The 23,634-nt window shown below is 42.3% G+C and overlaps 1 protein-coding gene across 3 annotated transcripts in view; it reads right to left on the reverse strand.

Annotated features, from left to right (window-relative positions):
* Positions 1-22,898, reverse strand: part of LOC115150429 (serine/threonine-protein phosphatase 6 regulatory ankyrin repeat subunit C) — a 45,414-nt gene extending 22,516 nt beyond the window's left edge. For 2 of the 3 annotated variants that reach the window (XM_029693712.1, XM_029693714.1), the window contains exons 1-15: positions 22,609-22,898; positions 21,466-21,549; positions 18,032-18,110; positions 17,634-17,704; positions 17,223-17,423; positions 16,951-17,038; positions 14,459-14,601; positions 14,086-14,298; positions 4,044-4,122; positions 3,636-3,750; positions 1,231-1,313; positions 878-995; positions 710-778; positions 442-582; positions 302-361 (exon numbers count right to left, since the gene is read on the reverse strand). In XM_029693712.1, coding sequence (XP_029549572.1) covers positions 302-361; positions 442-582; positions 710-778; positions 878-995; positions 1,231-1,313; positions 3,636-3,750; positions 4,044-4,122; positions 14,086-14,298; positions 14,459-14,601; positions 16,951-17,038; positions 17,223-17,423; positions 17,634-17,704; positions 18,032-18,110; positions 21,466-21,549; positions 22,609-22,635 — 1,571 coding nt within the window. In that variant the 5' untranslated portion in view covers positions 22,636-22,898. The remainder of the gene's footprint in view (positions 1-301; positions 362-441; positions 583-709; positions 779-877; positions 996-1,230; positions 1,314-3,635; positions 3,751-4,043; positions 4,123-14,085; positions 14,299-14,458; positions 14,602-16,950; positions 17,039-17,222; positions 17,424-17,633; positions 17,705-18,031; positions 18,111-21,465; positions 21,550-22,608) is intronic. The other variant, XM_029693713.1, reaches the window with a different exon arrangement.
* Between the last annotated feature and the right edge of the window lie 736 nt (positions 22,899-23,634).

Genomic DNA, 23,634 nt, shown 5'->3' on the forward strand with positions numbered 1-23,634 from the left:
AATAACTGTGAAAGGTCAACCAACAAACTGTTGGATACACAACTACATCAACACAGAATAACTGTGAAAGGTCAACCAACAAGCTGTTGGATACACAACTACATCAACACAGAGAATAACTGAAAGGTCAATCAACAAGCTGTCAAATACATGGGCAGGTGAACCTTAACTGCAAACGATTGCCGAAAAATATACATTTCTAAATGGTTTGCATCTTCTGAGAAAGCAAAATGTTAGGGCTTGGTTAGATTGCATGTCTTATGTTTGATAGAAACAGACTAAATGATGGTAAGGGACTTACAAAAAGGCCTCCTTGGCCCTCTCCTCACTATGGTGTCCAACTGAGTAATGTCTGTCCACTCTGAAACAAAAACAAAATATCAGTCAAATTTTGGTCCGGTATCTTTTAGCCCCCCTGTGTGTGTGTCCTGTGTGTCTCACCGGCGGAAGGTCTGCGAGGCAGCGGCATAGTGCAGGGGGTTGCAGCCCTTCTGGTCCAGCTCGTTCACCTCGGCACCAGCACTCACCAGGGCAACCGTGCACTGGTAGCTCCCATTCGCCGCAGCGTAGTGCAAAGGAGCTCTGCCATGGGAGACGGGAGAGATAGAGAAGTCACACTCACAGGAGAAGAGAATGAAATAGAATTCACTGAATGACAAAAACATTACGGGGAAAAACACATTTGTTGAATTCTAGAATGAGACCACACCTTCCCAATGTGTCCTTGTTATTCAAGTCAGCACCACTGCTCAACAGCAAGTTAAGACATTCAACGTTTCTGCCATCAAAGAGAGAAAAGAAATTCAAATGAGACGATGATACAATCACTACCAAAAAGCTCACTCTTCATTCAGAATGTGTGTGCACGCGCGCTCACCCTCCAGAGGCAGCGGCATGCAAGCAGGTCCTCCCCAAGCTGTCTGGGGTGTTTATGTCAAACCCGGCTGACAGCACATGCTCGTTGCTCAGAGATGACACAATGCTGTACAGCTGACCTGCAGAAAGCATAACACAAAACGGGAAGTGATGTCATACGTGGTGACCACATTGGTCTGTTTCCTAACATGACACTGAATGAGGAAAAGCAAGAAGTTAAAGAATGTGTTGTATGTAAAAGCCCTCTCACATTCTATCTGGTAGAGCACTACTTAGGTCAATTTGAATGTACACCTCCATGAAACTTGATTAGTTTCAATCATACAGTTTCCATGGCTGCCTCTGAAGGCTTACCTGAGGAGAGTAACTTGCGACAACAGTCTGAAAACCCGTAGAGCACAGCCAAATGCAACGGAAACATCCCATTAATCCCTTGCCTAGAGACAGCAAGGAGAGAGATAGAGGAATATATGAGACAGGGAAGGAGATATAGTGCTGACAGCAGCTTCTCAAATATGTAACACACAATGAACAAAAACACAGTTCCTTTGGAAAGTATTTAGAACTTGACTTTTTCCACATTTTGTTATGTTACAACCTTATTCTAAAATTGATTAAATAAAACCATTTCCTCAGCAATCTACACACAATACCCCATAACGACAAAGCGAAAACAGGTATAGAAATTGTAGCATATGTATAAACAAAAAACAGAAATACCTTATTTACATAAGTATTCAGACCCTTTGCTATGAGATTCGAAACTGAGCTCAGGTGCATCCTGTTTCCATTGATCATCCTTGAGATGTTTCTACAACTTGATTGGAGTCCATCTGTGGTAAATTAAATTGATTGGACATGACTTGGAAAGGCACATACCTGTCTATATAAGGTCCCACAGTTGACAGTGCATGTCAGAGCAAAAACCAAGCCATGAGGTTGAAGGAATTGTCCGTAGAGCTCCGAGACAGGTTTGAACCAATTAGGCCTTTATGGAAGAGTGGCCAGACGAAAGCCACTCCTCAGTAAAAGGCACATGACAGCCCGCTTGGAATTTGCCAAAAGGCACCTAAAGGACGCAGACCATGAGAAACAAGATTTTCTGGTCTGATGAAACCAAGATTGAACTCTTCGTCACATCTGGACGAAACCTGGCACCATCCCTACGGTGAAGCATGGTGGTGGCAGCATCATGCTGTGGGTATGTTTTTCAGCAGCAGAGACTGGGAGACTAGTCAGGATCAAGTACAGAGAGATCCTTGATGAAGACCTGCTCCAGAGCACTCAGGAACTCAGACTGGGGCGAAGGTTCACCTTACAACAGGACAACAACCCTAAGCACACAGCCAAGACAACGCAGGAGTGGCTTCGGGACAAGTCTCTGAATGTCCTTGAGTGGCCCAGCCAGAGCCCAGACTTGAATCTGATTTAACAACTAGAGAGACCTGAAAATAGCTGTGCAGCGACGCTCTCCATCCAACCTGACAGAGCTTGAGAGAATCTTCAGAGAAGAGTGGGAGAAACTCCCCAAATACAGGTGTGCCAAGCTTGTAGTATCATCATACCCAAGAAGACGAGGCTGTAATCGCTGTCAAAGGTGCTTAAAGTTCTGAGTAAAGGGTCTGAATACTTATGTAAATGTGATATTACAATTTTCTTTATAAATTAGCAAGAAAAATATGAAAACCAGTTTTTGCTTTGTAATGATGGGGTATTTTATGTAGCTTGAGAGAAAAAAACGATTTAATCAATTTTAGAATAAGGCTGAAACCTAACAAAATATGGAAAAAGTCAAGGGGTCTGAATAATTTCCAGAGGCACTGTATAAACGAAACATGCAACAATTAAAGATTTTACTGCGTTTAAGTTCATATGAGGAAATCAGTCAATAGAAATCAATTAATTAGGCCCTAATCTATGGATTTCACGACTGGGAATACAATCTGTTGGACACAGAAACCTTAAAAGAAACGGTCCTCACAATGGGCCTTAGGATCTCGTCACAATATTTCTGTTGCCATCGATAAAATGCAATTGTGTTTGTTGTCAGTAGCTTATGCCTGCCCATACCATAACCCCACCACGGGGCACTCTTGACAACGTGGACATCAGTAAACCACTCGCCCACATGACACCATACACGTGGTCTGCGGTTGTGAGGCTGGTTGGACGTGCTGCCATAAGTCTATAAAACGATGTTCGTGGAGACTTACGGTAAAGGAATTAACATTCAATTGTCTGGCTATAGGTCTGATGGACATTCCTGCTGTCAGCATGCCAACTGCACGCTCCCTCCAAACTTGAGACATCTATGGCATTGTGTTGTGTGACAAAACTGGACATTATAGAGTGGCCTTTAATCATGTTGTTTAATCAGCTTCTTGATATTTCACACCTGTCAGGTGGATGGATTCGCTTGGCAAAGGAGAAATGCTCACCAACATGCATGTAAACAAATGTTGTGCACAACATTTGAGAAAAACGTTGTGCGTATGGAACACTTCTGGGACCTTTTATTTCAGCTCATGAAAAGTGGGGCCAACAATTTACATGTTGCGCTTATATTTTTGTTCAGTGGAGAAGAGATTTGAGTTTTGCTGCTAGTTATGTTGAGAGGCCCATTATGTTGCATAAGCAATGTGAGAGCTGATCCTCTGACATTCTCTCAGAAGAGACATTCTGCCAAAAAGAATGTCTACAGCGGAGTTGTGTGTCTGTTCCGTCACTCACCTGATTGTATGTGTGCGTGTGTCTCTCACCTGGCCGTGTCAGCACCATTAGTCATCAGGGTGCTGATCAGCAGCTCGTGGCCGTGCTTAGCAGCAACGTGAAGAGGAGTATTGCCATATTTATCTACACAGTCGATCTCCCCACCTGCACACAGAGGAGAGAGGGGACGTGGTCAGGGGCAGAGAGGAGAATTGCATAATACTGTTTTTGACACAGCTATGAGAGGCTATGTGGCTGTTGGAGTTGTGGTGGTTGCTATGGGCAGGTGGGGATGTCTGTTAAGTATGTTTGGGTGGTGCGCTTCAATAGAAGTTTATTACCCAAAATACTGCAGGCACTTTCACAAACACCCTATCATTGTGTAGTGTGTGATAATGTTGTATTAATTTTTATAATATTGCAAATATTACTATTATTTTGGATGTGTGTGTGGTTACCGTTTTGGATAAGGATTTGGGAGCGAGTGAAGCGCCCGTGAATAGCGGCCATGTGCAAAGGGCTCTTCCCTTCTTTACTCTGTGAGAGAAAGAGAGAACACACAAAAACAGTTCATTGTTAGGTAAATAATGAATTTATCTTAAACCTCTGTTGTCTAAGACCGCATCCCAAACGGCATTCCATATACACACATATAATGTACTAATATTGAGTTGCACCCCCTTTTTCTCTCAGAAGAGCCTAATTTTGTTGGGGCATGGATTCTACAAGGTGTCAAAAGCGTTCCACAGGGATGTTGATTCCAACGCTTCCCACAATTGTGTCAAGTAGGCTGGATGTCATTTGGGACGGTGGACCATTGTTGATACACACGGGAAACTGTTGAGCATGAAAAAAACAACGTTGTGCCTTGCTGGCACCTACTACCCTACAAAGTTCAAAGGCACTTATATGTTTTGTCTTGCCCATTCATCCTCTGAATGCCACCCATACACAATCCATGACTCATGGCTTAAAAATCCTTCTTTAAACTTGTCTCCCCATCATCTACATTGATTGAAGAAGATTTAACAAGTGACATCAATAAGGGATCTTAGCTTTCAAATGGTCAGTCCATGTCATAGTAAGAGCAGGTGATCCTAATGTTTTGTACACATTGTGCCTGTGCATATACACTACCGGCGTACAGAGACCAATTATCAGCAACCATCACTCCTGTGTTCCAATGGTACGTTGTGTTAGCTAATCCAAGTTTAGCATTTTACAAAGGCTAATTGATCATTAGAAAACCCTTTTGCAATTATGTTAGCGTAGCTGACAACTGTTGTTCTGATTAAAGAAGCAATAAAACTGGCCGCCTTAGGACTAGTTGAGTATCTGGAGCATCAGCATTTGTGGGTTTGAGTAAAGGCTCAAAATGGCCAGAAACAAAGAACTTTCTTCTGAAACTCGTCAGTCTATTATTGTTCTGAGAAATGAAGGCTATTCCATGTAAGAAATTGCCAAGAAACTGAAGATCTCGTACAACACTGTGTACTATTCCCTTCACAGAACAGCGCAAACTGGCTCTAACCAGTTTAGAAAGGAGTGGGAGGCCCTGGTTCACAACTGAGCAAGAGGACAAGTACATGAGTGTCAAGTTTGAGAAACAGACGCCTCACAAGTCCTCAACTGGCAGCTTCATGAAATAGTACCCGCAAAACACCAGTTTCAACGTCAACAGTGAAGAGGTAACTCCGGGATGCTGGCCTTCTAGGCAGAGTTGCAAAGAAAAAGCCATCTCTGACTGGCCAATAAAAATAAAACATTAAGATGGGCAAAAGACCACAGACACTGGACAGAGGAAGATTGGAAAAAAGTGTTATGGACAGGCAAATCTAAGTTTGAGGTGTTCAGATCACAAAGAAGAACATTCGTGAGACGCAGAAAGAATGAAAAGAAGCTGGAGGAGTGCTTGACGCCATCTGTCAAGCATAGTGGAGGCAATGTGATGGTCTGGGGGTGCTTTGGTGGCCGTAAAGTGGGAGATTTGTAAAGTGTAAAAGGGATCTTGAAGATGGAAGGCTATCACTCCACTTTGGAGTCCAATTCCATACCCTGTGGACAGCGCTTAATTGGAGCCAATTTCCTCCTACAACAGGACAATGTCCCAAAGCACAGCTCCAAACTATACAATAACTATTTAGGGAAAAAGCAGTCAGCTGGTATTCTGTCTATAATGGAGTGGCCAGCACAGTCACCGGATCTCAACCCTATTGAGCTGTTGTGGGAGCAACTTGACCGTATGTTAAGTAAGAAGTGCCCAACGAGCCAATCCAACTTGTGGGAGGTGCTTCAGGAAGCATGGAGTTAAATCTGGTTAAATCTATTCAGATTACCTCAACAAATTGATAACTAGAATGCCAAAGGTCTGCAAGGCTGTAATGGCTGCAAATTCAGGATTCTTTGACAAAAGTTTGAAGGACAAAATTATTTCCATTTTTTTTTTTTATCATTATTTATAATCTTTTCAACATCTTGACGATATTTCCTATTCATTTTGCGACTCATTTCATGTATGTTTTCATGGAAAACAAGGACATTTCTAAGTGACCCCAAACTTCTGAACGCTGGTGTATATTATATACATACATACATACATATACATATACATATATATATATATACACACACACACACACACACACACACACACACACACATACATACATACATACATACATACATACATACATATATACATATACATATATATATATATATATACATTATATATATATATATACACACACACACACACACACACACACACACACTGCATTCGGAAAGTATTCAGACCCTTGACTTGCACATTTTGTTTCGTTACACCCTTATTCTACAATTCATTAAACGACAAAGCAGAAACAGGTTTAGACATTTTTGCAAATGTAAAAAAAATACGACAGGAAATACTACATTTACATAAGTATTCAGACATTTTACTCAGTACATTGTTTAATAAGCACCTTCGGCTGCGATTACAGCCGAGTCTTCTTGGGAATGACGCTACAAGCTTGGCACACCTATATTTGGGGAGTTTCTCCCATTCATCTCTGCAGATCCCCTCAAGCTTTGTCAGGTTGGATAAGGAGCGTCGCAGCACAGCTATTTTCAGGTCTCTCCAGAGATGTTACATCGGGTTCAAGTCCGAGCCACTCAAGGACATTCAGAGACTTGTCCCGAAGCCACTCCTGCACTGTCTTGGCTGGGTGCTTAGGGTCGTTGTCCTGTTGGAAGGTGAACCTTAGCCCAGTCTGAGTCTCCCAGTCCCTGTCCCTGCCACTGATGAGTCTCCCAGTTCCTGCCACTGAAAAACATCCCAACAGCATGATGCTGCCACCACCATGCTTCACCATAGGCATTAGAGGTTGACCGATTAATCGGAATGGCCGATTAATTAGGGCCGATTTCAAGTTCTCATAACAATCGGTAAATCTGTATTTTTGGCCACCGATTTGCCAATTTTAATTTTTTTACACCTTTATTTAACTAGGCAAGTCAGATTAAGAACACATTCTTATTTTCAATGACGGCCTAGGAACGGGGGTTAATTGCCTTGTTCAGGGGGGGATTCGTTTTTGCAACCTTCCGGTTACTAGTCCAACGCTCTAACCACCTGCCTTACATTGCACTCCACGAGGAGCCTGCATGGCAGGCTGACTACCTGTTACGCGAGGGCAGCAAGAAGCCATGGTAAGTTGATAGCTAGCATTAAACTTATCTTAACATAATCACTAGTTAACTACACATGGTTGATGATATTACTAGTTTATCTAACGTGTCCTGCGTTGCATATAATTGATGCGGTGCCTGTTAATTTTCATCGAATCACAGCCTACTTCGACAAACGGCTGATGATTTAACAAGCGCATTTGCCAAAAATGCACTGTCGTTGCACCAATGTACCTAACCATAAACATCAATGCCTTTCTTTAAAATCAATACACAAGTATATATTTTTAAACCTGCATATTTAGTTAATATTGCCCGCTAACATGAAATTGTGTCACTGCTCTTTCGTTCATTGCCTGGCTCGTTGCGAACTAATTTGCCAGAATTTTACGTAATTATGACACCATTGAAGGTTGTGCAATGTAACAGGAATATTTAGACTTAGGGATGCCACCCGTTAGATAAAATACGGACCGGTTCCGTATTTCACTGAAGGAAAAAAATATTTTGTTTTCGAGATGATCGTTTCCGGATTCTACCATATTAATGACCTAAGGCTCGTATTTCTGTGTGTTTATTATACACTGCTCAAAAAAATTAAGGGAACACTTAAACAACACAATGTAACTCCAAGTCAATCACACTTCTGTGAAATTAAACTGTCCACTTAGGAAGCAACACTGATTGACAATAAATGTCACATGCTGTTGTGCAAATGGAATAGACAACAGGTGGAAATGATAGGCAATTAGCAAGACACCCCCAATAAAGGAGTGGTTCTGAAGGTGGGGACCACAGACCACTTCTCAGTTCCTATGCTTCCTGGCTGATGTTTTGGTCACTTTTGAATGCTGGCGGTGTTTTCACTCTAGTGGTAGCATTAGACGGAGTCTACAACCCACACAAGTGGCTCAGGTAGTGCAGCTCATCCAGGATCTCACATCAATGCAAGCTGTGGCAAGAAGGTTTGCTGTGTCTGTCAGCGTAGTGTCCAGAGCATGGAGGCGCTACCAGGAGACAAGCCAGTACATCAGGAGACGTGGAGGAGGCCGTAGGAGGGCAACACCCCAGCAGCAGGACCGCTACCTCCGCCTTTGTGCAAGGAGGAGCAGGAGGAGCACTGCCAGAGCCCTGCAAAATGACCTCCAGCAGGCCACAAATGTGCATGTGTCTGCTCAAACGGTCAGAAACAGACTCCATGAGGGTGGTATGAGGGCCCGACGTCCACAGGTGGGGGTTGTGCTTACAGCCCAACACCGTGCAGGACGTTTGGCATTTGCCAGAGAACACCAAGATTTGCAAATTCGCCACTGGCGCCCTGTGCTCTTCACAGATGAAAGCAGGTTCACACTGAGCACGTGACAGACGTGACAGAGTCTGGAGACGCCGTGGAGAACATTCTGCTGCCTGCAACATCCTCCAACATGACCGGTTTGGCGGTGGGTCAGTCATGGTGTGGGGTGGCATTTCTTTGGGGGGCCGCACAGCCCTCCATGTGCTCGCCAGAGGTAGCCTGACTGCCATTAGGTACTGAGATGAGATCCTCAGACCCCTTGTGAGACCATATGCTGGTGCGGTTGGCCCTGGGTTCCTCCTAATGCAAGACAATGCTAGACCTCATGTGGCTGGAGTGTGTCAGCAGTTCCTGCAAGAGGAAGGCATTGATGCTATTGACTGGCCCGCCCGTTCCCCAGACCTGAATCCAATTGAGCACATCTGGGACATCATGTCTCGCTCCATCCACCAACGCCACGTTGCACCACAGACTGTCCAGGAGTTGGCGGATGCTTTAGTCCAGGTCTGGGAGGAGATCCCTCAGGAGACCATCCGCCACCTCATCAGGAGCATGCCCAGGCATTGTAGGGAGGTCATACAGGCACGTGGAGGCCACACACACTACTGAGCCTCATTTTGACTTGTTTTAAAGAACATTACATCAAAGTTGGATCAGCCTGTAGTGTGGTTTTCCACTTTAATTTTGAGTGTGACTCCAAATCCAGACCTCCATGGGTTGATAAATTGGATTTCCATTTATTATTTTTGTGTGATTTTGTTGTCAGCACATTAAACTATGTAAAGAAAAAAGTATTTAATAAGATTATTTCTTTCATTCAGATCTAGGATGTGTTGTTTAAGTGTTCCCTTTATTTTTTTGAGCAGTATATTATAATTAAGTCTATGACTTGATAGAGCAGTCTGACTGAGCGGTGGTAGGCACCAGCAGGCTCGTAAGCATTCATTCAAACAGCACTGTTGTGCATTTTGCCAGCAGCTCTTCGCAATGCATTGCGCTGTTTATGACTTCAAGCCTGTCAACTCCCAAGATTAGGCTGGTGTAACCGATGTGAAATGGCTAGCTAGTTAGCGGGTGCACGCTAATAGCGTTTCAAACGTCACTCGCTCTGAGACTTGGAGTAGTTGTTCCCCTTGCTCTACATGGGTAACGCTGCTTCGAGGGTGGCTGTTGTCGATGTGTTCCTGGTTCGAGCCCAGGTAGGAGCGAGGAGAGGGACAGAAGCTATACTGTTACACTGGCAATACTAAAGTGCCTATAAGAACAGCCAATAGTCAAAGGTATATGAAATACAAATCATATAGAGAGAAATAGTCCTATAATTCCTACAACCTAAAACTTCTTACCTGGGAATATTGAAGACTCATGTTAAAAGGAACCACCAACTTTCATATGTTCCCATGTTCTGAGCAAGGCACTTAAACGTTAGCTTTCTTACATGGGACATATTGCACTTTTACTTTCTTCTCCAACACTTTGTTTTTGCATTATTTAAACCAAATTGAACATGTTTCATTATTTATTTGAGGCCAAATTGATTTTATTGATGTATTATATTAAAGTTAAAATAAGTGTTCATTCAGTATTGTTGTAATTGTCATTATTACAAAAAAATAAAAAAAAATAAAAATAAATAAATAAATAAAAATCGGCCGATTAACCGGTGTCGGCTTTTTTGGTCCTCCAATAAATCGGTATCGGCGTTGAAATATCATAATCGGTCGACCTCTAATAAGGATGGTGCCAGGTTTCCTCCAGACATGACGCTTGGCATTCAGACGAAAGAGTTCACTCTTGGTTTCATCAAACTAGAGAATTTTGTTTCTCATGGTCTTGAGTCTTTAGGTGCCTTTTGGCAAACTCCCAAGATGGTTGTCCTTTTGGAAGGTTCTCTAATCTCCACAGAGGAACTCCGGAGCTCTGTCAGAATGACCATCGGGTTCTTGGTCACCTCCCTGACAAAGGCTCTTCTCCCCGATTGCTCAGTTTGGCCGGGCAGCCAGCTCATGGAAGAGTCTTGGTGGTTCCAAACTTCTTCCATTTGAGAATGATGGAGGTCACTGTGTTCATGGGGATCTTCAATGCTGCAGAAATGTTTTGGTACCTTTACCCAGATCTGTGCCTCGACACAATCCTGTCTCGGAGCTCTACGGACAATTCCTTCGACCTCACAGCTTGGTTTTTGCTCTGACATGCACTGTCAACAGTGGGACCTTACATAGACAGGTGTGCCATTCGAAATTGATGTCCAATCAATTTCACTTACCACAGGTCAAATCCAATCAAGTTGTAGAAACATCAAGGATGATCAATGGAAACAGGATGGACCTGAGCTCAATTCGAGTCTCATAATAAAGGGTCTGAATACTTATGTATAAGGTATTTGTTAATTTGTAATAAAATTGCTAAAATTAACAAAAACCTTTTTTCGCATTGTCATTATTATAGTATTGTGTAGGTTGATGAGAATTATTATTTATTTTTTTAAATCCATTTTAGAATAAGGCTGTAACGTAACAAAATGTGGAAAAGGGGAATGGGTCTGAATACTTTCCGAATGCACTGTATATACAGTACCAGTCAAAAGTATGGACACACCTACTCATTCAAGGGTTTTTCTTTATTTTTCTTTATTTTTCCTATTGTCTACATTGTAGAATAAAGTAATCAAAACTTTGAAATAACACATGAAATTAAGAGTTAACCAAAAACGTGCTACAAATCTAAATATATGTTATACTTGAGATTATTCAAAGTAGCCTCCCTTTGCCTTGACAGCTTTGCACACCTTGGTATTCTCTCAGCCAGCTTCATGAGGTAGTCACCTGGAATGCATTTCAATTAACAGGTGTGCCTTGTTAAAGGTCCATTTGTGGAATTTCTTTCCTTCTTAATGCGTTTGAGCCAATCAGCTGTGTTATGACAAGGTAGGGGTGGGTAAAATACCAAGTCCATATCATGGCAAGAACAACTCTCATAAGCAAAGAGAAATGACAGTCCATCATTACTTTAAAGACATGCAGGTCAGTCAATCCGGAAAATTAAGAACTTTGAAAGTTTCTTCAAGAGCAGTCGCAAAAACCATCAAGCGCTATGATGAAACTGGCTCTCATGAGTACTGCCACAGGAAAGGAAGCCTCTGCTGCAGGGGATAAGTTCATTAGAGTTAACTTCACTTCAGATTGCAGCTCAAATAAATGCTTCACAGTTCAAGTAACAGACACATTTCTACATCAACTGTTCAGAGGACACTGCGTGAATCAGGCCTTCGTGGTCAAACTGCTGCAAAGAAACCGCTACCAAAGAACTCCAATAATAAGAAGAGACTTGCTTGGGCCAAGAAACACGAGCAATGGACATTAGACTGGTGGAACTCTGTCCTTTGGTATGATGAGTTCAAATTTGAGATTTATAGTTTCAACTGCCGTCTTTGTGAGACGCAGAGTAGGTGAACAGATGATCTCTGCATGTGTGGTTCCCACCTACAGGCTGTGTAAGGGCTATTTGACCAAGGAGAGTGATGGAGTGCTGCATCAGATGACCTGGCCTCCACAATTGAGATGGTTTGGGATGAGTTACTGCAGATCGACTGCAGAGTGAAGGAAAAGCAGCCAATAAGCGCTCAACACATGTGGGAAATCCTTCAATATTGTTGGAAAAGCATTCCAGGTGAAGCTGGTTGAGAGAATGCCAAGAGTATGCAAAGCTGTCATCAAGGGAAAGGGTGGCTACTTTGAATAATCTAAAATATATTCTGATTTGCTTTACAGCTTTTTGGTTACTACATGATTCCATGTGTTATTTCATAGTATTGATGACTTCAATGAGTAGGTGTTCAAACTTGTGTGTGTATGTGTATATATATAAAACACACAGTGCCTTGCGAAAGTATTCACCCCCTTGCATTTTTCCTATTTTGCCTTCTTACAACCTAGAATTACAATTGGTTTTTTTTGGGGGGGGGGGGTTGTATCATTTGATTTACACAACATGCCTACCACTTTGGAGATGCAAAATATTTTTTATTGTGAAACAAACAAGAAATAAGATAAAAACAACTTGAGTGTGCATAATTATTCACCCCACAAAGTCAATACTTTGTAGAGCCACGTTTTGCAGCAATTACAGCTGCAAGTCTCTTAGGGTACGTCTCTATAAGTTTTGCACATCTAGCCACTTGCCCATTCTTTAAGGCAAAACTGCTCCAGCTCCTTCAAGTTGGATGGGTTCCGCTGGTGTAAAGCAATATTTAAGTCATACCACAGATTCTCAATTGGATTGAGGTCCGGGCTTTGACTAGGCCATTCCAAGACATTTAAATGTTTCCCCTTAAACACTCGAGTGTTGCTTTAGCAGTATGCTAAGGGTCATTGTCCTGCTGGAAGGTGAACCTCCGTCCCAGTCTCAAATCTCTGGAAGACTGAAACAGGTTTCCCTCAAAAATGTCCCTGTATTAGCGCCATCCATCATTCCTTCAATTCTGACCAGTTTCCCAGTCTCTGCTGATGAAAAACATCCTCACAGCATGATGCTGCCACCACCATGCTTCACTGTGGGGATGCTGTTCTCGGGGTGATGAGAGGTGTTGAGTTTGCGCCAGACATAGCGTTTTCCTTGATGGCCAAAAAGCTACATTTTAGTCTCATCTAACCAGAGTACTTTCTTCCATATGTTTGGGGAGTCTCCCACATGCCTTTTGGCAAAACCTTATTTTTTTTTTCTGTAAGCAATGGATTTTTTCTGGCTACTCTTCCGTAAAGCCCAGCTCTGTGGAGTGTACGGCTTAACGTGGTCCTATGGACTGATACTCCAATCTCCGCTGTGGAGCTTTGCAGCTCCTTCAGGGTTCTCTTTGTTGCACCTCTGATTAATACCCTCCTTGCCTGTTCCAATGAGTTTTGGTGTGCAGCCCTCTCTTGGCAGGTTTGTTGTGGTGCCATAGACGTTCCATTTTTTTTTTAAATAATGGATTTAAATGGTGCTCCGTGGAATGTTCAAAGTTTCTGATATTTTTTTATAACCCAACCCTGATCTGTACTTCTCCACAACTTTATCACCGACCTGTTTGGAGAGCTCCTTGGTCTTCATGGTGCCGCTTGCTTGGCGGTGTCCCTTGCTTAGTGGTGTTGCAGACTCTGGGGCCTTTCAGAACAGGTGTTCATGTGACACTTAAATAAAGTCCACCTGTGTGCAATCTAACTAATTATGTGACTTCTGAAGGTAATTGGTTGCACCAGATCTTATTTAGGGGCTTCATAGCAAAGTGGGTGAATACATATCAAAGCACCACTTTTCCGTTTTACATTTTTAGGAATCTTTTGAAACAAGTTATTTTTTCCATTTCACTTGACCAATTTGGACTATTACATGAAATCCAAATAAAAATCTATTTAAATGACAGGTTGTAATGCAACAAAATAGAAAAAAAGCCAAGGGGATGAATACTTTTGCAAGGCACACATGTGTGCACTATATAAGGAACAGGGTGCCATTTGTAGTGCAACCAATCCCTTTTTCCCCAGCCTACTCTAACTGACCTGCATGTTGACGTCAGCACCGTTGTTAACTAGCAGCTCGAGGCAAAGCGCCCCGTTGGTGGAGACAGCGGCCAGGTGCAGCGGCGTGCAGCCGCGCTGGTTTGGCTGGTTGACGTTGGCGCCTCGGTTCACCAGCTCGTTGGCAACTGCCTCCTGGCCTGTGTAGCACGCCATGTGGAGCGCTGTGTTCCCAAAAGCGTTGGGCTCGTCAATCTGACGCAGAGATAAAGAGATGGTAGAAATTAGACAATGATGATATATGGCCTGGAGATAAATAAAAAAAAAAAGCACATTTCAACAAAAGGAAACCACCTGACACATGGAGTGACCATATGATGGTGACCTGATGGAGCCTCATCCCCTGACCCCTCACCTCTGACCCCAGCCGCAGCAGGTACTTGACCACCTCGATCTGGCCGCTGGCAGCTGCGGCGTGGAGCGGGGTATAACCTCGCTTGTCCCTGCACATGGCGTCCGCACTCTGCGACACCAGTAGCTTCACGATCTCCAGATGCCCTGAGGGAAGAGGAGACAACCATACAATCATGGAACATATACAGACACACACAGATAGGTTAACGAAAGCCAAGCCAATCTTCTGCGTGAGGATATGCGATTCGGAAAATAGTTTCTTATCTTTGTACAGTGTATTTGGAAAGTATTCAGACCCCTTGACTTTTTCCACATTTGGTTACAGCATTCTTCTAAAATTGATTAAATAAATGTTTTCCCTCATCAATCTACCCACAATACCCCATTATGACAAAAGCGGTGTTGGACATTTTTGCAAATGTATTAAAAATAAACAGAACTATCTTATTTACATAAGTATTCAGACCCTTTGCTATGAGACTCGAAATTGAGCTCAGGTGCATCCTGTTTCCATTGATCATCCTTGAGAAGTTTCTACAACTTGATTGGAGTCCACCTTTGGTAAATTCAATTGATTGGACATGATTTGGAAAGGCACACATGTTTATATAAGGTCCCACAGTTGACAGGGCATGTTAGAGCAAAAACCAAGCCATGAGGTCGAAGGAATTGTCCGTAGAGCGCCGAGAGACAGGATTGTGTCGAGGGACAGATCTGGGGAAGGGTACCTAAAAATGTCTGCAGCATTGAAGTTCCCCATGAACACAGTGGCCTCCATCATTCTTAAAATGGAATACGCTTGGAACCACCAAGACTATTCCTAGAGCTGGCAGCCAAAAGGCACCTAAAGGACTCCTAAACAACATTCTCTGGTCTGATGAAACCAAGATTCAACTCTTTGGCCTGAATGCCAAGACTAACATCAGGAAGAAATCTGGCACCATCCCTACGGTGAAGGATGGAGGTGGCAGCATCATGCTGTGGGGATGTTTTTCAGTGGCAGGGACTGGGAGACTAGTCAGGATCAAGGGGAAAAATGAACGGAGCAAAGTACAGAGAGATCCTTGATGAAAACCTGCTCCAGGGTGCTCAGGACCTCAGAGTGGGGCGAAGGTTCACCTTCCAACAGGACAACAACCCTAAGCACACAGCCAAGACAGAGCAGGTGCGGCTTCGGGACCAGTCTCTGAATGTCCTTGAGTGGCCCAGCCAGAGCCCGGACTTGAATCCGATCGAACATCTCTGGAGAGACCTGGAAATAGCTGTGCAGCGAGGCTCCCCATCCAACCTGACAGAGCTCGAGAGGATCTGCAGAGAGGAATGGGAGAAACTCCCCAAATACAGGTGTGCAAAGCTTATAGCGTCATACCCAAGACTCGAGACTGTAATCGCTACCAAAGGTGCTTCAAACAAGTACTGAGTAAAAGGTCTGAATACTGATTTCATTTTTTTATTGAAAAATAATTTGCTAACATTTCTAAAAACATGTCTTGTCTTTGTCATTATGGGTTATTATGTGTAGATTGATGAGGAAATTTGTTTTATTTAAATCATTTTAGAATAAGGCTTTAACATAACAAAATGTGGAAAAAGTCAAGGGATCCGAATACTTTCCCAAATGCACTGTTTATAAAGATGCCTTGATGGGAAGTTGTCTAGAATGCAAGTTGATTTGTAGATCAGTGAGTCTGCTCAGTGCACAGTGCCTTTGCTCAGACCAATGAGAGAAGTGTCAGTAACCTCATTCAACCATTTAATGCGGCTGAACTACCTGACGCATGAAAAAAGTGTAGACCGGGCTCCAATTTTATAAACGCCAACAGACAATTTGTTCAATCTTTTTGTGTCTGTAAAATTAATTATGCTAGAAATTGTGGTGGAAATGCCTTTATGCGCAAATATTAATATAATAACCATCATAATGAAGTAAACTTGGAGTCACTCAATATGTTCTGTGGTCCTCCCACTACGACTCGGGAAAGCATGCAGTTTATTAGGCTACAGATGAAATAAGTTATGATGAACTTCACAGGGTGGTGAATGTGCAAGGTGATGAGCTTGATGCTCCTTTCCAATAAATATTGAGGGTCTTATTCTGGTGACATGATGATCGATGCTTGGCTGCCATTTGACAAATACAAATATTATCGCTCTTATCCATAAGAATATGCGAGCTGTTTGCTAGAGTGCATGTGCCAAGACCAGAGTGGGTACATTTGCTACAGTTCGTGACAAAATGCGATGGAAATACATTTAACTTGTATTTTTCCCCATTCGGTACATGGGAATTTAACAGCAAAAGTTATTTTTATATGCACTGTCATCACGCACAACCTTTAATCTGCAAAAAGTCTGTTGATGGAAACATCTCTGGAGAGAAAATGCCCATATTTTTCTATGCAGATTTCAGAATATTCGCATTCAAATCTGTCCCAAATTGGATGGAAACCAAGCTACTTTCAGGAAATGTGTTCGTTCTAAGGTCCCACCCACCGAGGTATGCGGCCCAGTGGATTGGCTGCCTCTCCTTCTTATCGCTGGCACTCAAGTTGGCCCCTTTGTTGAGGAGCAAATTCACCATCTGGAAACAGACAGGATGAACAGTTAATCAATCACCTAGGCTACGTCTGAATTGGAACCTATTCCCTATTTAGTTGACCCTATGCGGGCCCTGATCAAAAGTAGTACTCTATATAGGGGATTGGGTGCCATTTCAGTGTTACTCATAACCCTCCACCCTGTGACCCCGCGCTGTGACCCCTGACCTCCATGTGGCCGCTGTGTGCTGCGTGGTGCAGGGCCGTCCTGCCGAAGCGGTCTGCTACGTTCAGGCTGCTCAGCTTGGGGATTAGGGTCTCAGCGCAGCGTGTGGCCCGGTTCGCTGCCGCCACGTGCAACGGTGTCTGCCAAAACTTATCTCGCAGATTGACCTCCGCATCATGCTTCAGAAGCAGCCCCACAGCCTTCTGGGAAAGACGGAAGGAGAATAAATAAAAAGGATGAGGAGTGTGACTATCATTGACATTCATATAGCTACTCATTCAAGAAAGGAGGTGATGGGTTATAAGTATGCAAATTAATTTCAAAAGCTGAGCAATGATATTAAGACTGATGAGGAACTCAAGTGAAATGACTGTAGAAGGTTTTACATATAGTACTTGACATCATGGTCTTACTTCGTTCCGTGAGGCAGCTGCCCGATGCAGGGGTGTCAGCCAGCCTTGGTCCTTAGCATTAATACTAGCACCTGAGAGAGATATGAGAGAGAGATATGAGAGAGAGAGCGCAAACTCAGTCAACCAATCTGTAGCTTTCAGCTCCACTGCACATTCAGCTAATCACAATGGCCCTCAGATCTCAGATGGTCAGTGACATTTGCACACGTCTCTGGTTTCATTAGCAGTATATTCATTTAGGATAGGGCTTATCAACCTCTGACTATAGGGAAGGGTTTCAATGCTGGTTGATATTCTAACAGATAATGAGATTAACCTTTATTCCATATGATAGGGATAATTGAGTGAATAATACAAACCATTCTGAAAAGTGTCTGTCTCATACTGGAGAACGTTACCTGAATTAATGAGGAGGTCCATAATGTGAACGTCGCCCAAACACGCAGCAGCATGTAAGGGGGTACGGCGTTCTTGGTCCTGAGGAGAGCGAGCAGACAGAGAAACAGTCAGCAAGAACCCAGATTAAAGCCCACAGTTGATTTTGATCACATCATTGTATTAAAAACAAACAGCAAGTTGAACGATACACCTCAAAGGCTGAGAATATAAAACGTAATGCCGCTGCTAATAGGTTTGAACTTGAAACCAACAACATAAAATACATTTTAATTACAGGATATTGAAAATACAGAAAGAAATAGCCATCCTGCAAAAAATTCAAGTAAAAAGGTATGTCATACATGTTGGCCTGTAGCCCGTCTCCTCAGAATATTCAGTATAAACTTTTTTTCACAGAAAATTATTAGCTGGGATTAGGTATGCTGTATCTAAAAATGTGGCAGGGAGTAAGACCAGATTTCATTTTGTAAACCGAAAGGGCTTGAAATCCACCTCAATGAGTAAAATTGCTCAGGCATCTATAGCCTGTTAAAACCTCTTACATCTACACGTTCCGCTAGCGGAACGTCTGCTCCAATATCCAATGATAGGCGGGGCGCGAAATACAAACTCCTCTAAAATCCGAAAACTTCCACTTTTCAAACATATGACTATTTTACAGCTATTTAAAGACAAGACTCTCCTTTATCTAACCACTGTCCGATTTCAAAAAGGCTTTACAGCGAAAGCAAAACATAAATTATGTCAGCAGAGTACCCAGCCAGAAATAATCAGACACCCATTTTTCAAGCTAGCATATAATGTCACATAAACCCAAACCACAGCTAAATGCAGCACTAACCTTTTATGATCTTCATCAGATGACACACCTAGGACATTATGTTATACAATACATGCATGTCTGTTCAATCAAGTTCATATTTATATCAAAAACCAGCTTTTTACATTAGCATGTGACGTTCAGAACTAGCATTCCCACCGAACACTTCCGGTGATTTTACTAAATTACTCACGATAAACGTTCACAAAAAGCATAACAATTATTTTAAGAATTATAGATACAGAACTCCTCTATGCACTCGATATGTCCGATTTTAAAATAGCTTCTCGGATGAAGCACATTTTGCAATAATCTAAGTACATAGCCCAGCATCACAGGGCTAGCTATTTAGACACCCACACAGTTTAGCCTTCACCAAAATCACATTTCCTATAAGAAAAATGTTCTTACCTTTCCTGTTCTTCGTCAGAATGCAGTCCCAGGACTTCTACTTCAATAACAAATGTAGGTTTGGTCCCAAATAATCCATCGTTATGTTCCATCAACGACGTTTTGTTCGTGCGTTCTAGACACTATCCCAACGCTAAATCTCGGTCACGAGCATGGCGCAGAATGTGACGACAAATTTCTAAATATTCCATTACCGTACTTCGAAGCATGTCAACCGCTGTTTAAAACCAATTTTTATGCAATTTATCTCGTAGAAAAGCGATAATATTCCGACCGGGAAGGTGCATGCCTGTAAACTGAGGGAAAAACCGAAAGCCGGGGCGGGGCGGGTCACGAGCGTAAGGCTTACTCCACTGAGAGACCACTTAGCTTTTGCTCTCCTTTGTTTCAGCCAGGGCTTTGAATTACGTCATTCCTGTTTTTCCCGGGCTCTGAGACCCCATTGGAGACGTGGGTATTGTCACGTAACAGCAGAGATCCTTAGTTTTTGGAAGATGTCAAAGAAAGAAAATAAATGGTCAGAGAGGGTACTTCCTGAACAGAACCATCTCAGGTTTTTGCCTGCCATAGGAGTTCTGTTATACTCACAGACACCATTCAAACAGTTTTAGAAACTTTGGAGTGTTTTCTCTCCAAAGCTAATAATTATATGCATATTCTAGTTTCTGGGCAGGACTAATAATCAGATTAAATCGGGTACGTTTTTTATCCAGCCGTGAAAATACTGCCCCCTAGCCATAAGAGGTTATTAACGGACCCTGTCCTCCGTATTGGAATGTGTGTTGGCAGTGTAAACCCACTAGTGAATGACTCATGACAGTGAAAGGAAGGAAGGGAGGCGTGTGGGGAATGAGGGCACAGGCCCGGTCTCACCCTCGCAGCCCTAGTAAGGAAATTGCTGTCTTATTCTCCATAAGCATCATTCAATCACTGACTGACTGACTGACTGACTGGAGGAGGAAGCCGTTTGAGGATTTTGGGCCTCCGGGATGAGAGGCTGTTTAAGGACAAGTATCCCCGTGGGTTTTGGGCATACAAGTCAAAAATGTTATCTTGCACAGCAAGAATTCATGTTTGGATGCATGTAGGCATCAAAACAATGTTAACCATGTGAAAGTTAAGCAAAGGAAGCTCAACTGCATATTACTTTTGCTGTGGTAGAACAGAATGTCTTCTTTAACTTGAAGCAGTGATTGAATAGCCGCAGGGCTAGTGGCTTCAACTGAGTATTGACAGTGATATAATTTTTTACCTCTGCCAAATATTGACTCCATTGTAAATGCAAAATATATTAATATACAATAGAAACTGATTTAGGTTGTTGTGACATTTAACAAATTGCAGCTACTGATTTTACATATTGGCACTATGCCATATTTGAACCAATGCTGATTGAAAGCATGCACTCAGCAATTTGAGACCCCTTCCTCTCCACTGTAGAAGTTCCTTTCCACTTTCTACACACCCCTATTCACATTAGGTGCCCTCACCTTGCCCTGTTTCAGCACCTGTGAAACTAAATGTTAAGACTAGCTGTGTGTGTATTAAGTGTACCTAGAGAATGGTGTCAGGGCTCTAACCTGACAGCCAGCTTGTCAGATTACTAGAGGGGTGGAATGAATGAACGAGCGAGGAATCTAGACTGATCGGCCACACACTTGGATGGAAGAAGATGCTTTCAATCTCTCAATGCTAAGCTTTTCCTCCCATCGATCCCTTAACCGTAAGTTCATCTTTTCCTTGTCTTCAAATACATGGGGCATATGCACTTGTGTGCAATGCAACCACACACACACACACACACACACACACACATATACACACACACATATACACACACAAAATACAGCTTACACTCAAGATGGTTCTTGAAGAGAACAACATGCACAGATACTGTTGGAAGCTGCGACCACGAATGTGAAGTGTGAAATACTGTGGGTATAACATTACTGCTCCACATAGCATTATTTATTTACTCTGTGGCGTTAACTATATCTGATTCACAGTTGACAGGAAGGTCAAATCAAATCAAAGTTTAAGGTCACATGCACAGGAGGTCAAAGCCTGTAGAGGATTGGAGAGGTAATCCCTTGCTATTTAACTGGCTGGCCCATTAAGAAAGTGTCTAGTATGGGTACCATAGGAGATGTGGAGTAAATTGATTCACACAGGGTCATGTTAATGTGTAGCGAGCCATCTTACCAGTGCATTGACTTCTTCATTCTTGTGCAACAAAAACTTCACTTCCTCTGCATTTCGGCTAAATATTGCCTGGACCAGCAAAGTCTGGAAGAGAATATAGACACATTAAATATTTTCAGATTGTGCATGCATAACTGACATCCTGATCCTGTAAATAAAAATATATATAATGTACCTGCGTTATCTGGTCAAATTTTTTGCAAACTTCTTTGCATTGTGCTGCTGCATCATGAAAGTTAATATTAGAAGAGGTCATTGTCAAAGACAGGTGTGGGATCTGGGCATTACGCTATAAATTGTGTGATGCTTCCCTGATAAAACGGAGTGGATGAATGACAGTTAGTTGTCCACTTGACTGGGAATTGCTAAACAGACAGACACTACTTGTCATATTTGCTAACGTTAGCTGCGTGCATCCAACACAACGTACTTTGCTTGGAATTGGAAAACGCCTCATCACGCAGTAATTTAATCGTAACAGCTGATTGCATTTCTGTACAACATGCAACTATAAAAAGTTAGCGGAATACACAATTATGTCCAGTTAGCTCAAGACTTTACCAACACAGTAGTGACAGCCCAGTCCATTGCTAACTAATGCGGACTGCAGCGACGACCTAGATAGCTAGTTGGCTAAGAATGTGACCGTCATTACTCCTATATTGTTGGTTATTGACGTCTAAATAAGTTGTTAATACTGAAAATCATAAAATCCCAAATGCTTAGCCAGTTGACTACTATTCTGAATATGTCGTCGTCCATACCGACACCAGCTAGCTAACTACGTTAGCTATGGTATGATAGCCTGGTTAGGCAAGCTGGTGTGTACATGATATTGCCACATTTAGTAGTTTGGCATGAGCAAGCGAACAAATCAGCGGAGATACACTTTACGCAAACAAAACAGTCCCACGTTATACTTCATTTTGTTGGAGCATGTAAAATGTGATTACACTATCGTTACAATGGCCATAAACGAGCTTAGGCCAAGCACCGTACGTAGTTAGCGAGACCTAGCAAGCTAACGGTAGCTAGTTAGCTAGCTATCTATCAAACCCGCCCTCATAAGGAAACAGTGATAAAGAAAACAACGGTTTCCAAAAGGAATACCGACCGTAGCTAGCTTTAATTCGCGTTACCTACCTGGTCTGTTATGTTCAGTATTCCCATCTCCTAGTCAGTCAGGCCGGAGATCCTTCATTAGGATCGGGTGGAGATGTAGCTAATTGCGATATTTTTGTTTTATTGTGGTAATTGTTCGGGGAAGGGTTTGTTCTGCGTCCGTGTGTGCTAGCAGTTGTTTATTGCACTGATAGACACAAGTGGTGCGTACTTGAACGGCGGCCGTCGGTAAAGCTAGTATGTGCAGTAACTACAAGCAGCGACATACAGTGGTCACTTTGAATAGTGCACCACAATCTATCCATTAATGTGTAAATGTAATAGTTTTAGTAACTTCGTAAACATCTGTCTGCAATGAATATTATACCCTCTAACGTTGTGTCTTATTCAAGAAAACTAGCTGTACTATTTTTTGTGTTAGGTAGATATTTCAGCTTCTTTTTTGGGGGGTTGAGAAAATTAATCTTCTGTAGCAAGATTTACAAAGTGATGAACATATGGCTGAGGGACAGCTATTGGGGAACTGTGGGGGGATCTTGGAGGGTTCGGGTTCACGTTTTTTGGCCTGGTGGGAGATCTGCCAACGTGCCATTGAGCAGGGCATTGACCCTGGATGCTTCTGTGTGTCTCTGAATAAGGAGTCTGTTGGATGACTGGTATGATGTAGTTGTTGAGCGGCTTCACTGCAAGTATACTGTATGTTTCGGATATTCATAAAAAAAAGTAATATATATATATACACACATACATATATATATATATATACATACACATATATATATATATACATACACATATATATATATATACATACACATATATATATATATATATATATATATATATATATATATATATATATATATATATATATATATATATATATATATATATATATATATATATATATATATACACATATAAAGTGATGAACATAGAAATTGAATGATCATTCTATTTCTACGGGGGTGAATGCGTTCATTGACAACAAGTGGCCTTCCCTGTGGCTCAGTTGGTAGAGCATGGTGTTTGCAACGCCAGCATGGT

The sequence above is a fragment of the Salmo trutta genome, chromosome 16 (genome assembly GCF_901001165.1).
Source record: "Salmo trutta chromosome 16, fSalTru1.1, whole genome shotgun sequence".
NCBI lineage: Eukaryota > Metazoa > Chordata > Actinopteri > Salmoniformes > Salmonidae > Salmo > Salmo trutta.